The sequence below is a fragment of the Canis lupus genome, chromosome 12, assembly GCF_003254725.2.
Source record: "Canis lupus dingo isolate Sandy chromosome 12, ASM325472v2, whole genome shotgun sequence".
NCBI lineage: Eukaryota > Metazoa > Chordata > Mammalia > Carnivora > Canidae > Canis > Canis lupus.
The window spans coordinates 66,914,811-66,929,124 of record NC_064254.1 but is presented as its reverse complement, the minus strand read 5'-3'; the positions used below and the strand labels follow the sequence as shown (position 1 = coordinate 66,929,124).

Sequence of the window (14,314 nt, the reverse complement as noted above, 5' to 3'; positions counted from 1 at the left end):
GTGTAGGTGATGAGTCAACCCTGACTGGACACCAACTGTCTAATCAGGTAACACAACTGTACACCACAAAAGTTATACAGGATAACACATTTTTAATGCTTTCTTTTGATAGAATTTTATATTTATAAGAATTGTTCAAAAAAATCCCCATTTATTCTTTCCCAGATTTACTAATTATTAATATTTTGCCCCATTTGTTCTTTTTTTACTGAACCATTGGGGAGCAGCACTTTATTGACATCTTGTCCCTTTATCCATAAATATTTCAGCATTTATTTCCTAAGAACAAGAGTTTTCAGTGTAATACATTTTTTAATCAAACCCCAAAGTTAACATAAAATCAGAATTCATTTAAAAAATATGTTAACAATAAAGAAAAATACTTTGAAGAAAAATTCTTCATTTTGCACAAGAGAGTTTTTTGGCGTTTTGCTTACTGTGCTACTCCTAGACTCTACCACAGATAGTGCCTGGGCACACAGCAGACACTCCATAAATACTTGTTAATTTCCTAATTATGGTGTGATACTATATTGGCTGCATTTTTTAAAAGATTTTATTTATTTATTTATTTTAAAAAGAGAAGAGACAATTTGCAAGCGGGGGAGGGGGCAGAAGGAGAAGGGAGAGAGAATCTTAAGCAGATTCCACACTGAGCATGGAGCCCAACGTGAGGCTCAATCTCACAACCTGAGATCATGACCTGAGCCAAAATCAAGAGCTGAATGCTTAAGTAACTGAGCCGCCCAGGCGCCCCTGTTGACTGCATTTCTAAACAAATGTTTCTAAACTAAAGCAAAGACAAGGAGAGCAAAAATATTCAATCATTTCTTTATTTCCTATAATTTATAGTTCACTAGTTACAAAAAGGAATAACTCTCAGATGTAAAGGACTCCTAGGAAATTAACTTTTTAAGATGAGACAAAACAGACGACAACGTAAGCAATTTCATGGGTGGACCTGCTTTCTCGTCAGAGGTAGCGGTTCCTGATGTATTCTCGGTACATGGAGAGGTCTTCTTTTCCAAGGGGCTGCATGATACCTTGACTGGCCTGGATGTGGGCTTGGAAGATTTCTGTAGATTTTCTATCTACTCTTGGAGGCTGAACTTCGTAGATATTGTCTTGTGAGAAAGCTGAGATAGGTGTTCTGTAAAAGGGAAGAGAAGACAAAGGCTACATGAAAGAAAATAAAGTGAAAGACTCACAGGCAGCTATGGTCTCAAAGCATTCAGGAGCTACTGACCTTGACCATGTGGACTTAATAACGGGTTGTAGGCCCCCCACCCCCACCCCGCATTCTCTAAGCTGGCTTCCTCTCCCACCCAGAGGATGGAGCTGGACCAGCACCTGCCTGGGAAGTCTTCTGTGAAGCACAGGCTAGGTGGGCACCCATTCTCTGTTCTAGCAGCCCTGGGGACACCCATGTCTGGGCACCCATCTGCCTCCCTCGCATGACTGGAGTAACTTTAGGGGGGCTGTATATTTTTTGCTCCTTGACACATCATAGGAACTCAATGTGTTTTTTTTTGGTGTATTTATGGAATTCATTTATTTGTTCTAACAATTATCTATAGTTTTTAAAGGAAGATTTAGTAGGAATCAGTGAAGTAAGAGATACTAATTCCTTCCTCACATTGATAAGAAGAGCAAACGAGTTTATACATGTAAAGGGCTCACTTAGCATAATGCTGGGCACACTGTAAGTGCTCAGTAAACATGAATTATTATTAATAATTACAGGTGCATAATTCCTTATCTGCAATTCTGAAATCCCAAAAGCTTTAAGACCAAATGTCACTTTGATGGTAAAACCTGACCCAATTGAAATTCATTCAGTGGCATATCCTAACCTGAACCAACAATACCCATTCCATTTTGTGTGAATATTAATGTGTTCAGTTATCAGACAAGTCCTCACATCACACTGGGGATGTACCATCCTGTTATGCTAACACCCCCAAAATTGTGAATTCTAAAACACATCTGGCCTCAGGCTTTTGATAAGAGATTGTGGATCTGTAATAGGCAGGCTCCTTCCTTTCTGAGGTATTGAAAAGCACCCAAGAATCTCTTTATTCAAAAATATCCCTCCATATCCCACCATCCAGGCTAACTTAAGGCTTGAAATTTCCTTCACCCACTGGAGAAGGTGTTGTCTCCAGAAAAGCCTCATCAAAATGCAGTTTGGTGTCTGACACAACCTTTACTCAATGAACACTGAGCACCTACATCCTTAGCTGAGAGCTGGCCTTCAAGGGATGAGTCAGTCAGCCAAGTCAGGTGTGATGCAGAATGAGCATGTGTGTAGAGTGTGGATGGAAGGTCAAGAAAGTGCCACTGATGGGGAGGACGGAAAGCTAAAATGTTGTGAGGGACTCCACACTCTACCACTTGACCCACGGCTGGCCCTGTGAGGTGGGGGATACATCTTATGGCAAGATAACACAGAGGGAGAAGATCTGAAGACTCTATTCTGCTGGGCTGGAATCTAGCCTTACTCATCATATCAGAGGCATCAGGAAGGCATCCTGAATATGTGGTTGTTTGCTTAGCTGGGACCCCTGATGCTGGGGGCAGGGGGGGATACCTTGCTGTCAGGAGCAGAATTGGGCCTGAGTCCCAGTAAGTCTGAACCTGGAATGTCAGCATTTCAAGACACATCAGGAAGTGGAGACACACAGTAGAAGACAGGAGTCGTACAGTAACACCCCAATCCTCAGAGGATGCGTTGCAATCAAATGTGGATCTTTCTTACCCAGAAAACAGTCAAGGTAGCTCACTGTGCTTTGTCTTTACCTGGAACACTAGCACATCCTGCCATGGCTGGAGATGCATTACATTACATCAAAATAAAATATAGCTGGAGGTGAATATTCTTCCTGGAAGCCAACCTCAACTGTTTTCATCTCAGGATCATACAGTTCAATTCAATTTTGGTATATAGTTTGTGAAATACCCCCATTTTTTTTGAAGCACTTAAATTATTTCACACAATCTTAGAATGTAACCTTATCTAAGTAAATAAAAAAAAAAAAGGAAAATGATTTACTCAAAGTTAAAAAAAAAAAAAAAAGACCAAGGTGAAAGAATCCTGAGATGTCTGAATCTCCGTCTGTCCTCCAGCCTGGCTGCAGTGCTTTCTTCGAAACACACAAGTTACAGTTATTCTGATGTCTGTGGAGAACACGCTGTGATGGTGAACAACTAGGATGATGAATACATGAACTCTTCTCAATTTTCCCTCATAAAAACATGCAACTCTCCAGCCATTTACATAATTCACACTGAAATGTTAGAATTCTTTCATGGTTGATAATATTTAGGGTCAAACCTTTTTAATCTGAACCTTTAAAATGAAGACTCCATTAGGGTTTTTAGAGATTCTCCTCAAAGTACCAGCCAGAGCAACTACTCCTGAACCACATCACCTATACCTGTCTAGAATCTTCCCCTTCTCAAATCCCTTTTTCATATAGTATCTTACTTAATCTTCACACTTGCCCTGGAGGCAGGAAGCACTGGGATTATATGCTCCATTTCACAGATGAGATATTTAAAGTCAATTTTAAAATGGGACCAATGGTTTCTATCCTGTCTTGGAAGCCAGACCTTTGCCCAGAACCCTCTGTGCATCAATGAAGACCTCTCTGGCAGAAATCACACCAGACACCCAAGAGATGCAGGAAGAGGCTATCTTGGGTACTAAACCGTAATGAGGCTTAAGGGGAAATGCCAAGTGACCAAGTCATTGTTTTGTCCTTCTGCAGAGGCCTCGGCTGAATATACAGGTGGGCAGACTGAGGAATGTAATAGCACCAGGGCACAGGAAGCACTGGGATTATACCCTCCATTTCACAGATGAGATTTTTTTAAAAAAGATTTTATTTATTTATTCATGAGAGACACACACACAGAGGTAGAGACACAGACACAGGCAGAGGGAGAAGCAGGCTCCATGCAGGGAGCCTGATGTGGGACTCGATCCCGGGTCTCCAGGATCACGCCCTGGGCTGAAGTTGGTGCTAAACTGCTGAACCACCAGGGCTGCCCACAGATGAGATATTTAAAGCCAACTTAAAATGCCTGTGGATGTAGGGCTGGGACAACCATGAATGGGGCCATAGACCAGCCATTTCTGCCCAGTGCCTTTGCTTGCTTACCAGTAAATCAATCAGGAGTCCTCACCCTACTTCTTCGTTAACTGCTTCACTGCCATGTGGATGTCTGACATTTCACCAAGTCTGAAATATCAGCCTGAAATGGCATCAGATTGAGTGGCGGGTGGGTTTTGGGCTCCAGCACCACCTCACTATGGTTTCAAAACAATGTAGGGAGTCAGAAAATGCATCAACTATCCTCTTTGTCCTTTTTATTCTTCTAGATTCAAAGCCTGTATTAATCAACAAAATTGATATTAAAATGGCTCTTACTGGGTTTGGGCTGGAAAGAAGCTTAAGATATACTCAATATTTTTGGCATAATCAGAAAAATGAGGAGGAAGAGGCAGATTCAGAGAAACTCTTGTTTCTTCATTTTACTCAGACATCAAGAAGCCAGTTTCAATGAGCTCCCCATGGTCGTAAGGCAGGGGTTCTCCAAGTGTGGTCCCCAGGCCAGGCGTGTTAGCATCACCTGGGAACTTGTCAGAAATCTAAATTCTCAGGCCCTACTCCAGACCTACTGAATCAGAAACTCTGAGGGTGGGACCCAGCAAAGATGTTTAATAAGGCTTCCTGGTGATTCTAACACTTGCTAAGTTTGAGACTCTTTGGTCTAAGGAGGCTAAAATGTATCCAAAATGCTAAATAAGATTTATTTGTGGTCAGTCAGTAGCACTGTACATGTTTAAACCAGAAACCTTTTTTCAAATGATATACCACCACTAACCTTCCATCAACAATGATAATTTGATGTTTAATTGTAAATATATAAGCAGTGATATTAGATGCACCACACATTTCCTAATGAGGAGACACATTTGATTTTCCCCATTGGCTTACACACCATTTCCAAGGTGGGAAAGAAACACAAAAACATCCAAAACCCTCACAAGGGGCCGCTGGTCAGCACCTTGTCTCTGAGGGTATTGGAGAGAGATGGATAACTCAATAAGGCTTTCGAAACTACATGGAATAGTCTTTTTATTAGCTTAGATGGCATCTGTTTCTAGATTAAAAGACCAGTACTTAAACACTAAATGATGTGGAAACTGTGAAACTACTTTCTTTTATTCATTCTGGTGGAGAGAGCTAGCTTATTACTGCACTTTCATGGTGGAAAAGATGGTTCCACTTTTCTCTCTTGGCCATAAACAGAGGGAATTTTGTTTTCAACTTGTCCTCGGAGCCCCGTAAAGGGATAAGACCTACTGCCCCTAATTCAAATGCCAGTAGTATTTCTGGAGATAAAATATTATAATTACAAATGTGCAGGCTCATTTCTTTTTATCTACAGAACCTCATTCCATCTTCAAAGAAGAGCTCTGTATTTCCCCTCAAGGAATGTAACAGTCTTATTTAAAATAATATATTTGCCAGTTCATTTATGGGCTGCTTAACCCATACCTCTTTGGTACACTCAAACACCAAAGATCGATGACACTTGGCCTTAACTGCAATTCCCATTCACAGAAGAGAAACACTTCAGGCAGAAATTCATAAGATGCACCACATGTTCTTAAAGAAAATACTAAAAAAAAAAAAGAAAAAGAAAAAGAAAATACTTACTTGTGCCTTTTTATGCCTTTTCTTAAATGTGGTATTCCTCACTTGGTTATATTATATGACCATGTCTGACAATAACCGTATCTTACACTTGGATGTAGAACTAATGTCTGAATCTCCTTTAAAGTTAAATTCCTATTGAGGCCTTTTTTCCTAACACATACAGAATACTCAATAAACATGCTGCTCTGACAGGAAGATATTTAATTGGTCAGATTGAAATGTCTTCTGAATTCAGTTATGTCATGGTAATTTGTGGCTGGCGATAGAAAAATGGGACAATATTTGTATAATTTCAATAATACTATCCAGGTGATGATACTTTTGCATATGTTAAAAGGTTATAGCTTTCCTATGATTAGCATTTTGGCATATATCAAATCCCATTTGGCATTTCCAGAAAATTTAGTAATGGTTCTGGTCACAGAATATCTATCCCCTTCTGTTGCCATCACAAATTCCAAGTTTATGTTTCTTTCACATCACCAAATAACTCTTTGTTGGTCGTAACTGATCATCAGGTCATTTCTTTCATCATTTCCTCTGATTTTTGAGAGAAAACTGTAATGAGGCCAGGTTCAAAATTGATCGGATGCTTCTGGTCTCGGTGGAGTGAAACCTCAGCAAATGCCTTAAAAGCACCAGCCCTTGATTATTAGTCTATCTGTCTTTCTGCAGGTTTTACAATTAGAAAATAATGGCCCTTACCTAACCAGCAGAGGAGTCTATGGTACACATTGCCATGAAATACATTTCTCTCTCTCTAGCCTTTACTACTGCTCAGAGCCTTCAGCCCTCAGTGTGTGGATGCCAATCTTACTTTTTTTTTTGGACGATCCATTGCTTCTCTTTAGTTGCCTTATTAGGTTGCTGGTATCTTTCCAATAAGGTACTCCCAGTCATGAATCTATTTACCAAGATGGTGTGGCGAGAATGTGTCTGCTTTATCATGTTAAAAACTCAAGAGAATGTTGTGTATTACTTACACTCTGTGCATAAGTATAGACACCTAAATCCAAAATGTAGCTCTTAGATGCCTAACTCTGGGTAATGAACAAGGGGTAGTGCAAGGGGAGGTGGGCGGGGGACGGGGTGACTGGGTGATGGGCACTGAGGGGAGCACATGACAGGATGAGCACTGGGTTTATACTGTATGTTGGCAAATTGAACTCCAATAAAAAATATACAAAACAAACAAAAACAAAAATGTAGCTCTTTACTATACCCATCCAATATGGTAACCATTAGCCACATGTGTCTACTTAAATTTAGTTAAAATTAAATAAAATTTAAAATTAGCTTCTCAGTAGCACTGGTCACACATTTCAAGTGTCTGCTAGCCACATATAGCTAATGGCCACTGTTTGACACAGTGTAGATACAGATTATTTCTATCATCACAGAAAGATCTATTGGAAAGACTTAGAACCTCTTTCCTATTATTCTTTCCTCATAAATTCTGTGTACTTTAATGTCTCTCTAAGCCCATTACCCTAATAAATCTCTGTATACCATTTCTTATTCTCTGATCTTTTATTTATATATTTACTAGGAATATTTATATACTTACTAGGAATACGAACTCCATTTTGATCACCTCTTTATCTCCAATGTCCAGAGGAGCCCCTGGCATATGGTAAGTGCTCAAAAGTTATTCATTGACTCCTAACTCTGGGAAACGAACTAGGGGTGGTGGAAGGGGAGGAGGGCGGGGGGTGGGGGTAAATGGGTAACGGGCACTGAGGGGGGGCACTTGACGGGATGAGCACTGGGTGTTATTCTGTATGTTGGCAAATTGAACACCAATAAAAAATAAATTTATTATTAAAAAAAGAATGAATTAATGACATCTGGTTAAAGATTAAAATTTTACCTTGGTTTTCTAAATTCAGAACCTGAATTCATTGTGATTGGATTACTTGAGATGACGAGGAGGTTAGGCTTTCCCACTAGAGGCCTTGCTCCTAAATTCCTTTCTTCAGATAATCCATATGTGGACAAGGTAACTGAGGGCAGGCTGGAGTGCCTTCTAGCAGGGTAAAGCCATCAACATTGGTCAAAAAACAATGGTTAGGCAGAAGGGGTGAGTCCTTATTCTCTAGAGGTGAGAAAACAGCGACTCAGGCAGATTAACAAAGTTAATAAATGGCATGTGTCAACCTTCAAATCACCTCTAATAAAACAAAAGGCAAAACATAGCCCTCTATTTTGGGATCCGAGAAAGCAGGCACTGCCTCTATTCCCTTTTATAAACCTGTCATGCCTATTTCAACACTGGCCGTATGGGTCAGCACTTGTTATTTGCTGCCTTGCCCCTCTTAGGGTGCTTTCACATGTCTTCAGGTATATACATGTGATATCATAGAGTGAAGGTGACAGACTTGAGGGGCAAAGTCCTTACCCATGTGTTGGGAAATTAAACCATGTTATTACCTGTTGATGACATTCTAAACATTATCAAGGTAAAGAAATTAATTTACTTTTTTATTCCTACTAAAAGACAGTAAGTCTATATTAACACACAAAATGCTATGAATCTATGGGACCCATGGGTGGCTCAGTCAGTGAAGCCTCTGACTCTTGATTTCAGCTCAGGTTGTGATCTCGGGCTCAGGAGATCGAGCCCTCCCTTGGGCCCTCTGCTCAGTGGGGAGTCTGCTTCTCCCCCTCACCCTCTGCCCCTCCCCCTGCTTTTGCACGTGTACACATGCTCTCTCTCAAATAAATAAACCTTTTAAAGATTTATTTATTTGAGAGAGAGCGTGTGTAAAATCCTAGAGGAGAACGCAGGCAACACCCTTTTTTGAACTTGGCCACAGTAACTTCTTATGAGATACATCCATGAAGGCAAGAGAAACAAAAGCAAAAATGAATTATTGGGACTTCATCAAGATAAGAAGCTTCTGCACAGCAAAAGAAACAGTCAACGAAACTCAAAGACAACCTACAGAATGGGAGAAGATATTTGCAAATGTCCTATCAGATAAAGGACTAGTACCCAAGATCTATAAAGAACTTATTAAACTCAACAGCAAAGAAACAAACAATCCAATCATGAAATGGGCAAAAGACATGAACAGAAAATCACAGAGGAAGACACAGACATGGCCAACAAGCACATGAGGAAATGCTCCGCGTCACTTGCCATCAGGGAAATACAAATCAAAACCACAGTGAGATCCCACCTCACACCAGTGAGAATGGGGAAAATTAACAAGGCAGGAAACCACAAATGTTGGAGAGGATGCAGAGAAAGGGGGAACTGTCCTGCACTGTTGGTGGGAATGTGCACTGGTGCAGCCACTCTGGAAAACTGTGTGGAGGTTCCTCAAAAAGTTAAAATTAGACCTGCCCTACGACCCAGCAATTGCACTACTGGGGATTTATCCCAAAGATGCAGATGCAGTGAAACGCCGGGACACCTGCACCCCGATGTTTATAGCAGCAATGTCCACAATAGCCACACTGTGGAAGGAGCCTCGGTGTCCATTGAAGGATGAATGGATAAAGAAGCTGTGGTCTATGTATACAATGGAATATTCCTCAGCCATTAGAAATGACAAATACCCACCATTTGCTTCGACGTGGATGGAACTAGAGGATATGATGTTGAGTAAGTAAGTACTCAAGTAAGTCAATCGGAGAAGGACAAACATTATCTGGTCTCATTCATTTGGGGAATATAAAAAATAGTGGAAGGGAATAAAGGGGAAAAGAGAGAAAATGAGTGGGAAATATCAGAGAGGGAGACAGAACATGAGAGACTCCTAACTCTGGGAAACGAACAAGTGGTGGTGGAAAGGGAGGTGGGAGGGGGGTGGTGATTGGGTGACGGGCACTGAGGTGGGCACTTGGTGGGATGAGCACTGGGTGTTATGCTATATGTTGGCAAATTAAACTCCAATAAAATAAATAAATAAATCTTTAAAGAAAATGCTACGAATAGAATATATGATCCCTAACAAAGTCTAATTATTTCAGCCTTATTATGCCACTGAAAGCTAATGCCATGTCACAGAATAATGGACAAATCTGATTTTTTTATATACAAACATGTCCAAATACTTTTAATAGCTGCTGTTGTAACAAGATGATTGTACTGTCCTCCAGCAGAGACACTGAAAAGGAGATTGGAAATCTCATAGGCAAGTTAAAATTCATTAAAGGGAAGATGACAGTAATGCCAGTCTTTAAATGACCCACCACAGAGGAAGCAAAAAGTGGTGATGAGAAGAAGGTGAAGAATATAATCTGTGATGGTGGAACATAGAATGTATCACTTCACAGACCAGAGACACAGGCTGCTGTCTGTATGGGAGGCCCTTCAGAGGCTCAGCAATAAGCAACCTTGACTCCACAGGGTAGACTAGGTCTTTTAAGATTTTGATAGGACAGAAGTAGGTGGCATTTTGGTAATGGAGAGAGCATGAAGACAGCAAAATCCTTATTGTGTGTTTTCTCAAACACTCATCTGCCTTCAACCTGTCAGGGAGCCATGTCAATGACAGGCCAACCAGAGAAGCACTGCAGTCTCACAACAGTGGAAGATTTTATGCCTAAGCCTAAGCAACAACAACACAGAACAATTATTTATAGAACACAATGACCTTAATATATCTCAAAAGATTTATGCATTTGTAATGTCTAAGGCTGCTAAACTGTATCTTTTGAAGACTCATTTGTCATTTTTCATCAGATCTACTAGATGAAAAAATTGCATATGTTTACACACGGACAGGATACACACATAAAATATTTATATATGATACTTATTTATCCTTGTATACACTCAAATACAATATATATTTATGCTTACATACATTATATACACATATGCTGTTTAGACATAATGCTGTGGAAAGATGCAATCTATATATTTCAACCTTCCCCACAAAATGATGTACTTTAAATGACTCTATGTGAACTCATTTTTATCATGTTCGTTTTATGGACATTTACAATGTGCAGATACTGAACCAAAAGTACAGTTGATGAGTGTTTGGAGTAATGGAACCAATAAATCTAGACAACATATTGTAACATTTACTATTTCTTAGATACAGTTGGAACATCTTGCTCTTAAAATGTGACTTTTTATATTGTCATATGTAAAAAAATCAGTGTATTACACATAAGGGCCCTAGAGGCTGTTATAGGTTTGTCAGGGAAAAGTTTTTGGTTACATTAAATCACTGCCATATGTATATGTCAATTAAATATAAAATATTAACAATGTTTACCCAATATTTACCATGGAAAAACTACTGTGTTTCAGAATTATCAACGTATTTCATTTTTATTGTAAAATAAAACATAGTTACAGGAAACCACACAAAATGGACACATAGAAATATTTAAAGGTGAACACCACCCAGGTCAAGAAATAGGAATTCTGGCAGCTAAGCAAGCCCCTTTCATGTGCCCCATTCCCATCATAACCATAGTAGCCATTATCCTACAGGATTCACTTCTTTGCACTTTGAAAAATGATTTTTTCATTCAAATGTGCATCCCTAGGCTTTAGTTTAATCTTGCCCATTTTCAAGAGTGTGACATGCCTTTTTTATTTTTTAAATTATTTTTTAAAGATTTTATTTACTTGAGACAGAGACTGAGTGACAGCAAGCAAGAAAGAGAGAGAGAGAGAGAAAGAGCACAAGAGCGCACACAAGCCAGTGGAGAGGCAGAGGGGGAGGGAGAAGCGGACTCCCCATCAAGCAGAGAGCCAGATGCACTGATCCCAGGAGCCCAGGGTCATGACCCAAGATGGAGCCAGATGCTTAACCGACTGAGCCACCCAGGTGCCCCCACATGCCTTTTAATCTATAGATTCTCTCTCCCTTCTTTTCCTTACATACAATTCATCGGTTGAAGAACCCAGGTTGTAGTTATTCTCAGCCTGGATTTGCTGACCACATATTTATGATGCAATTCAAAATGTTCCTCTGTCCTTTATATTTCTGCAAGTCAGCAATTGCTTCCAGAAGCTTGGTGAGAATTTGCTTCAATTGCTTCGGCAAGACTATAGGTGGTGGTGTGTTGTTTCATCAGGAGGGTCATACTGTCTAAGTTGTTTATCTCTTTTGATGTTAACAGCCAATAAAGCTCAATGCCTGCATCTGGTAACACTGGGGATTGCCAATGCTAATTATTTCTTTTTCATTAATTAGTTGTAACACTGTTTTTTGTTTGTTTGTTTTTTTTTTTTTTAGATGCTTTCCCTCACCTCTTACTTGGTTATCCAGTGGTACAATTCATACGATTCAAAGTCTTACATGCTTGATTTTTCCACTTTATTTTCCAGTTTTCTGTAAAATGAAATGATTCCCTATAATCTGTCATAGTGATCAGGAATTTTAAAAAACATTATAAACTTATGGATGTAAACGTATTTGATGAGTCCCATTCCACTGCAATTATTACTATTATTGAAGTTCAAACTGTCCTATCTTTGTTCAGTGGGAGCCTTTTCGAGTTCACTCCTGTGTCCTCTTGATATGATCCCAGCAATTTTAATAGCTTTCTTGCTATCTGGATTGACAAGATGTCCCAGGTTCTTTGTCCATTTCCTGACACTGACCGGGAATCAATGACATCTCCCGGAGCTCTGGTTCCTTTTAGTGGGGAACTGGTATTTTCAAGACCACAATGTGGGTACTAGGGATTCTCCTTGTTACTGGGCCATTGCATGTGTGCACATGTATGTACATACACATTTATGTGTGTGTTTATGCCATGCTGAAGAGAGTCCTGCATATCAAGGACAAAGAGGATGACAGAATTAGAATAGCCCATAATTACTGATTTGATTTATCCCCTGTTGAACATACATCAGCACCGGAATAACAATACTATTGCCACTAATAAGATTCTTGAAAACTCTCTATCTTCATGGCTCCCCAAAGCACCTCCTCATCTTTTCAGAGTTGTACTATAGCCACATTGCTTGAGCATATAGCCATCACATACTATGCTCTCTCTCTTTTAACCCGCATTTTGATTCTATACATTTCTAATTCACATTGGTCTTTAGGTCACTGGCTCTCGAGTCATTTTAATTGCCTAAAGCTCATTCTCTAGTACCTTCCATAAGAAGGGCTCATGGGAACAATATGCCAAGTTCTTACTTGTTGGTAAGTTTGTCTCTGCTTTTATACTTAAAAGATTTGGAAGTAATATCCTCAGCTCGCGTTTTTTTTTTTCCTTGAGAATCCTAAATATAGTACTCTATTTTTTTTTTTTTTGATATAAAGAGTTGCACGTAAAAAGTCTGAGGATCATCTAATTTTTTTCCCTTAGAAGTCTTCCCTTCTGTTTGGATATCTAAAGGATCTTTTTTTTTTCTTTAAAGTCATTTACTTACTATACTGTAACATTACTATTCTCTTGTATGTGGTGTGCTCTCTCAATATAGAGTTTTAGGTAGTTATTTATTTCACAAAGTTTTTATGGCATTACAGTTTTTAGTATTTTTTTTGTTCTCTTTTTTTAAAAAAGATTTATTTACTTATTTGAGAGGAAGAGAGAGAGAGAGGTTCAGAGGGGCAGTGGAAGAAGGAGAGAGAATCTCAAGCAGACTCCCCACTGAGTGTGGAGCCTGACATGGGGCTTGATCTCATGACCCTGAGATCATGACCTGAGCCGAAATCAAGAGTTGGATGCCTTAGCCTACTAAGCCACCCAGGCACCCCTACTATTTTTTTGTTGTTGTTCCCTTGCTTTATTTTTCTTCTTCGAGACTCCTATTATCCATATTAAATCTTCTTGACCTACTGCCAGTATTTGACACTTTCTCTTAAATCTTTGTTCTTCTTCATTTCTTTTTGAAATTTTAAGTTTTGTATTTTAAGCACATGTTGAAATAGAATCATTCAGTTTTGATCTCCTTTACTGACACCTTCCTGGCATGCTTTCATGGTCTGCAGGGAAACATTCCTGCTCTGTGTTCTTCTGTTCTTTTCATAACTTTATATGGGATTGGATCTTGATAGTTTTCTGACACTTGTGATGCGAAATTAGTTTTCCTGAGCCTTTAGAAGGTGTAGTTCAAGAAAGTTTGGTGGATTGACATAACTCCTTCTTTGGTTGTTTTTGTGAAGCATTCAAAACCATGGCATGCCACTTTCTGAGATGTCCTGAACCTCTCCCCTTTTTCTCCTTTTCTCTTTTTTCATGTCCACTGTCATTGTCTTGCTCAATTTGGACTCCATAGGGAGTCAGAGGGGTCCCCTGAGCTGGAAGGGAGCTTTGGTTGTTTGGTTTCAAAAGTTTATGTGGCCTCGACTGCCCCACCTCCTTCCAGAATCCACCCAGAAACCCTGCACTCAGCTATACTGAATTGGGTAACACCCCACCCCCACCAATTTCAGCTGCTGTGCTCAAACTGGCCTGTAGTGATTCTAGTTCACTCCTGTTAGCTATTCAGATGCATCAGATACCCTGTTGTTCCTTCTCTGCTTCTTCCTCTTGTACAAACACTGATGGAATGCAGGTCTGGTGGCTGTTGGTGGTTTACCTCTACCACCTGCTTATATTTTGGGATCTGTGGGGATACCTTACTACCTCGTTTTGAGGTAAATGCCGATGGG

General features: G+C 39.7%; 1 protein-coding gene across 4 annotated transcripts in view; it reads right to left on the bottom strand.

Moving 5' to 3' along the window:
- Positions 1 to 819: 819 nt before the first annotated feature.
- The window catches only part of FIG4 (FIG4 phosphoinositide 5-phosphatase), a 124,077-nt gene continuing 110,582 nt past the window's right edge, over positions 820 to 14,314 (bottom strand). For all 4 annotated transcript variants that reach the window (XM_025444479.2, XM_025444478.3, XM_025444481.3 and 1 more), the window contains one exon: positions 820 to 1,150. In XM_025444479.2, coding sequence (XP_025300264.1) covers positions 973 to 1,150 — 178 coding nt within the window. In that variant the 3' untranslated portion in view covers positions 820 to 972. The remainder of the gene's footprint in view (positions 1,151 to 14,314) is intronic.